General features: G+C 45.2%; 1 protein-coding gene across 2 annotated transcripts in view; it reads left to right on the top strand.

Annotated features, from left to right (window-relative positions):
• The first annotated feature begins 297 nt into the window (after window positions 1-297).
• Window positions 298-6,246, top strand: part of LOC128704294 (serine/threonine-protein kinase tousled-like 2) — a 159,678-nt gene continuing 153,729 nt past the window's right edge. Inside the window, exon 1 of one of the 2 annotated variants that reach the window (XM_070103166.1) lies at window positions 298-862. In XM_070103166.1, the coding sequence (XP_069959267.1) occupies window positions 856-862 (7 nt within the window). In that variant the 5' untranslated portion in view covers window positions 298-855. The remainder of the gene's footprint in view (window positions 863-6,246) is intronic. The other variant, XM_070103172.1, reaches the window with a different exon arrangement.

Genomic DNA, 6,246 nt, shown 5'->3' with positions numbered 1-6,246 from the left:
CTCCCAGCTTAATGATTAGGCTTCTCCCAGCTTAATGATTAGGCTTCTCCCAGCTTAATGATTAGGCTTCTCCCAGCTTTATGTGAGACGGTCCCAGTGGCGGGGAAAGTCACCAAAGGTGCTGTACCTCCGACCCTGTAGCCAGACACAAAGAAAAAAAAGAGAGTAGACTTGCTGACACGTAACACATGTGTGTATATGTGTATGTATGCATATGTGTGCGTGCGTGTGTGTGTCTGGCCACATACACACACACGGCCTGAACTCTTCCCAAGTGGGGGTGGAGGTGTGTGTGTGTGTGCGTTACCACTTGGGGGGATCATGGGTCGAGTCGAAGGTCTTAGGTGTGCCCCTGGTGGTGATGGCAGGACAATGTGCGTGCGTGTGCGTGTGCGTGTGCGTGTGTGCGTGTAGGGACCGGCGGCCGTCGCTGACTAGCCGACCCCGCGTTAAAGAGTAGCACGTCGGAATCTGTGTAAGCCTCGTTGCTCTGTGCTCAGGGCGCCGGGAACACCACTCCAACCCACTGTTTTCCCGCTGTGTTCTCCTCTCTGGAGGTCTTACCACCCGTATTCACCCCGGCGATTTCTACCAGGGGCTATATACTCCAGTGGCCGTGTGTTAGAAATGCTCCAAAGTGCGATGGAATCTAGAAAAACGAGTGAAAATAGAGGGATCTTGGCTCCCCGATGGCGGAGTTGAGAAGTATGGGCGACCCCCCACTTCTCACACCCACAACACTTTAACTTCTAACGTCTAGTGCTGCTTGTTAGCTAACTCTCCGAGGTGGGATCTAGGTTGTGATGTGTAAGAACAAGCCACCATTGCCGTCAGTACCTTCAAACAGCGTCTACCATGTCAGGTAAGTTGGGAAAACAAGAGCTGGTGTTGTTGACTGGCTTCCCACCTCCCAGGATCCGAACAAGTACAACCACCACAACCAATTTTTTGTGAGTTTTTTATTTGCTTGATGTGGCGTTGTTTCGCTCGCTGTGGGGATTCCGCGGGATGGGTGTTCGAAAGGTCGTTGCTACGCTATGTTTGGCGTGGTTTAGGTGGGTTTTGAATGGGTAAATGAGTGTTAGGATGGGATTGAGTTGTGTTTGTGAGGGAGGGAGGTTGGCAGGCCTGGGATATTCGTTCTCATTCAACGGGGAGTCTGTGACACAAACCTTGTTTTGTCTCCCCATTGCTCCCTCCACATGGTTCCCCTCCCCTCTTTCCTCCCTCGGGGTGATTATCCCTTCATCTGTCCCTCGCTAAGGGTAAATGTAACCCAGGGTTTGGTACTGTGGGGAGCATAATACAGCAGGAGACAACATGACACAGATACCAGCAGTAGTACCTTCAGCGTGTCGGGCCAAGGTCTCTGCTCCCTCCCTCCCTCCTTCCCTCTCTCCCTCTCTCCCTCACTCCCTCTCTCCCTCACTCCATCCCTCCCTCCTTCCCTCCCTCCTTCCCTCACTCCATCCCTCCCCTCTCCACTCCTCATTAGCCCTCCTCCCCTCCCCCATATGTTCATATCTCCCCAACATATTGTCTATCAAAACAGCCTCTCCCCCAGAATTATTAAATAATAATCTCCCCATAATTTCCTCCTCAAATACCAACGTACAAACACTCCAACAACAAAAAAAATATAGATATACCCAAAACAGGTTTACTTATTTGTTTGTTTTTGTCTTCTAATAGGACACGTCACCACCCATGGGATCCACACCCATATCATGGTGTCTCAATCCTCTCTATATGGTATTCACATCTTTGTCATTCTATAAACACTTTACTTATACTGCGATAGCTGATTGTAAATGGGTAAATAAGGGAATAGCAAATAAATAAGCAATAGAGGAATAAACAAGAGGTATACAAAGAATTAAGATATTTGACGGGGATACTGAGGATGATTGTTTATTTAAATTGTATTGTTAAAAGTAACAGTATAAATTTAAGAGGATTGTTGGTGCCATTGTGTTGTATCCCTCGTGATTGTATAATAACAACAATAATAATAATAATAACAATTACTTTATCTCTACAAGTACATGATACAGATGACATAGATGTAACTGACATCATTGATATATAGAAAGTTCCTGGTGATGTAGAGCATTTCTGGCAGGTTAATCTTGTCGCCCCAGGATGCCACCCACAACAGTTTGCTAACTCCCAGGTACCTACTTACTGCTTGCTCAACAGGTCGAACACTTCTACATGAACGGTGTACAATACCGACAACATGAAGAATTAGATACGCGTGCTACATCTGGGTATCTAGATATGTAGACTACGTATTTGTAGACTACGTATTTGTAGACTACGTATTTGTAGACTACGCATTTGTAGACTACGTATTTGTAGACTACGTATTTGTAGACTACTTATTTGTAGACTACGCATTTGTAGACTACGTATTTGTAGACTACGTATTTGTAGACTACATATTTGTAGACTACGCATTTGTAGACTACGTATTTGTAGACTACGCATTTGTAGACTACGTATTTGTAGACTACGTATTTGTAGACTACGTATTTGTGGACTACGCATTTGTAGACTACGTATTTGTAGACTACGCATTTGTAGACTACGTATTTGTAGACTACGTATTTGTAGACTACGCATTTGTAGACTACGAATTTGTAGACTACATATTTGTAGACTACGCATTTGTAGACTACGTATTTGTAGACTACGCATTTGTAGACTACGTATTTGTAGACTACGTATTTGTAGACTACGCATTTGTAGACTACGTATTTGTAGACTACGCATTTGTAGACTACGCATTTGTAGACTACGTATTTGTAGACTACGCATTTGTAGACTACGCATTTGTAGACTACGTATTTGTAGACTACGCATTTGTAGACTACGTATTTGTAGACTACGTATTTGTAGACTACGTATTTGTAGACTACGCATTTGTAGACTACGTATTTGTAGACTACGTATTTGTAGACTACGCATTTGTAGACTACGTATTTGTAGACTACGTATTTGTAGACTACGCATTTGTAGACTACGTATTTGTAGACTACGTATTTGTAGACTACGTATTTGTAGACTACGTATTTGTGGACTACGCATTTGTAGACTACGTATTTGTAGACTACGCATTTGTAGACTACGTATTTGTAGACTACGCATTTGTAGACTACGTATTTGTAGACTACGTATTTGTAGACTACGCATTTGTAGACTACGTATTTGTAGACTACGCATTTGTAGACTACGCATTTGTAGACTACGCATTTGTAGACTACGCATTTGTAGACTACGTATTTGTAGACTACGCATTTGTAGACTACGTATTTGTAGACTACGCATTTGTAGACTACGTATTTGTAGACTACGCATTTGTAGACTACGCATTTGTAGACTACGTATTTGTAGACTACGTATTTGTAGACTACGCATTTGTAGACTACGTATTTGTAGACTACGCATTTGTAGACTACGCATTTGTAGACTACGTATTTGTAGACTACGCATTTGTAGACTACGTATTTGTAGACTACGCATTTGTAGACTACGTATTTGTAGACTACGCATTTGTAGACTACGTATTTGTAGACTACGCATTTGTAGACTACGTATTTGTAGACTACGCATTTGTAGACTACGTATTTGTAGACTACGTATTTGCAAAAGATGAGGTAATTAGTCCCTCAGCTGAGGGACTAATTACCTCATCTTTTGTATATAGTTCTACAGTCTTCTCCCTCTCAAGGGAGGTTCCTTGAAGCTGGTGAGGGGCTCTTGATCTAGGGAATTGGATCTGTACTCCGGTTCCCTGAATCGAGTCTGAATACCTTCCATCCCCCCCATCTGTGCTGTATAATCCTACGGGTTTAGCGCTCCCCCTGATTATAATACCTGGAGGTTATTCCGGGGATCAACGCCCCCGCGGCCCGGTCCATGACTAGGCCTCCCATTATATCCTTGAGTTTGTATTGGTAAACTCACTGGCTGGCTAAAGGTCTACAAATATAGATACCCACATGTAGCACACGTCTAATTCTGGTCTTGAAATATCACATAAAACATATAGACCCATAAACCGGTACATTACGTGGGTTTAACAGTCACTTCCGGAGGTCAGCTCCCCGGCGGCTCGGTCCCAGACCAGACAGCCAGGGGTCTGTTGGTGATCCCCCTTATGCATCAAGGCTGTGAAGCCTAGCTCAGGGAGGAGGGTAAACGGAGAGAGCCTTCCGCTTTTCTGTCATTGACACTCGCCTAGAAGTGAGCAGTTCTCGTCAGAAAGATTTGGTGGGGACTTCCAAGTCCTTTGGCCAGTGTCTCCCATGTATTACCACGTACTCCCATGTATTCCCACGTACTCCTATGTACTTCCATGTATTCCCACGTACTATGTACTCCCATGTATTCCCACGTACTCCTATGTACTTCCATGTATTCCCACGTACTATGTACTTACATGTATTCCCACGTACTATGTACTCCCATGTATTCCCACGTACTCCTATGTACTTCCATGTATTCCCACGTACTATGTACTTCCATGTATTCCCACGTACTATGTACTCCCATGTATTCCCACGTACTATGTACTTACATGTATTCCCACGTACTATGTACTCCCATGTATTCCCACGTACTATGTACTTCCATGTATTCCCACGTACTATGTACTTCCATGTATTCCCACGTACTCCTATGTACTTCCATGTATTCCCACGTACTATGTACTTACATGTATTCCCACGTACTATGTACTTACATGTATTCCCACGTACTATGTACTCCCATGTATTCCCACGTACTATGTACTTACATGTATTCCCACGTACTATGTACTTACATGTATTCCCACGTACTCCTATGTACTTCCATGTATTCCCACGTACTATGTACTTACATGTATTCCCACGTACTATGTACTTACATGTATTCCCACGTACTATGTACTCCCATGTATTCCCACGTACTATGTACTTACATGTATTCCCACGTACTATGTACTCCCATGTATTCCCACGTACTATGTACTTACATGTATTCCCACGTACTATGTACTCCCATGTATTCCCACGTACTATGTACTTCCATGTATTCCCACGTACTATGTACTTACATGTATTCCCACGTACTATGTACTTCCATGTATTCCCACGTACTATGTACTTACATGTATTCCCACGTACTATGTACTTCCATGTATTCCCACGTACTATGTACTCCCATATATTCCCACGTACTATGTACTTACATGTATTCCCACGTACTATGTACTCCCATGTATTCCCACGTACTATGTACTTACATGTATTCCCACGTACTATGTACTTCCATGTATTCCCACGTACTCCTATGTACTCCCATGTATTCCCACGTACTCCCGTGTATTCCCACGTACTCCCATGTATTCCCACGTATTCCCACGTACTCCCGTGTATTCCCACGTACTCCCATGTATTCCCACGTATTCCCACGTACTCCCGTGTATTCCCACGTACTCCCATGTATTCCCACGTATTCCCACGTACTCCCGTGTATTCCCACGTACTTGTACTCTCATATTTCCACACCTGTTTCCCGACTGACAAATAGCGTTTTCTCTCCCTCCCCTCATTAAAACAGCAGCAACAGCCTAGTTGAACCAGCTACGCAGGGCGCGGAAACCGATTAGAGATTAGTGAAAAAAAATAGGTAGAAGGCAAAGAATAGGTGAAAAATAGAAGATAATCGTAAATAGGTACGAGGCGCGACGTAAAATAGGCAGAAAGTAAAGAATAGGTGGGGGGAAATATAGAAAATTAATGGTAAAGAGAGACGAGGCGAACAGTCGTCTACTACTAGTAGTAGTAGTAGTAGTAGTAGTAGTAGTAGTAGTAGTAGTAGTCCCAGCGCGGCAGCTGGTGCTGCTACTGCTGCCTGCCGCTGCCGCTGCTGCGCGCGGCGGCTGGTGCTGCTGCTGCTGCCGCTGCTGCAACGCGGCGGCTGGTGCTGCTGCTGCTGCCGCTGCTGCTGCGGCGGCTGGTGCTGCTGCTGCTGCCGCTGCTGCGCTGCGGCGGCTGGTGCTGCTGCTGCTGCTGCAACGCGGCAGCTGAATTTGCTGCTGCTGCTGCCGCTGCCTGCTGCTGCTGCAGCAGCTGGTAATGCTGCGGCAGCGGTGCTGCTGCTGCTGCTGCCGCTGCCGCTGCTGCTGCAGCGGCTGGTGCTGCTGCTGCTGCCGCTGCTGCTGCTGCAGCAGCTGGTGCTGCTGCTGCACTGCTGCTG

Source organism: Cherax quadricarinatus, chromosome 84, assembly GCF_038502225.1.
Source record: "Cherax quadricarinatus isolate ZL_2023a chromosome 84, ASM3850222v1, whole genome shotgun sequence".
Taxonomy (NCBI): Eukaryota; Metazoa; Arthropoda; class Malacostraca; order Decapoda; family Parastacidae; genus Cherax; species Cherax quadricarinatus.
The sequence above is the reverse complement of the archived record's forward strand: the minus strand, read 5'-3'. Positions and strand labels throughout refer to the sequence as shown.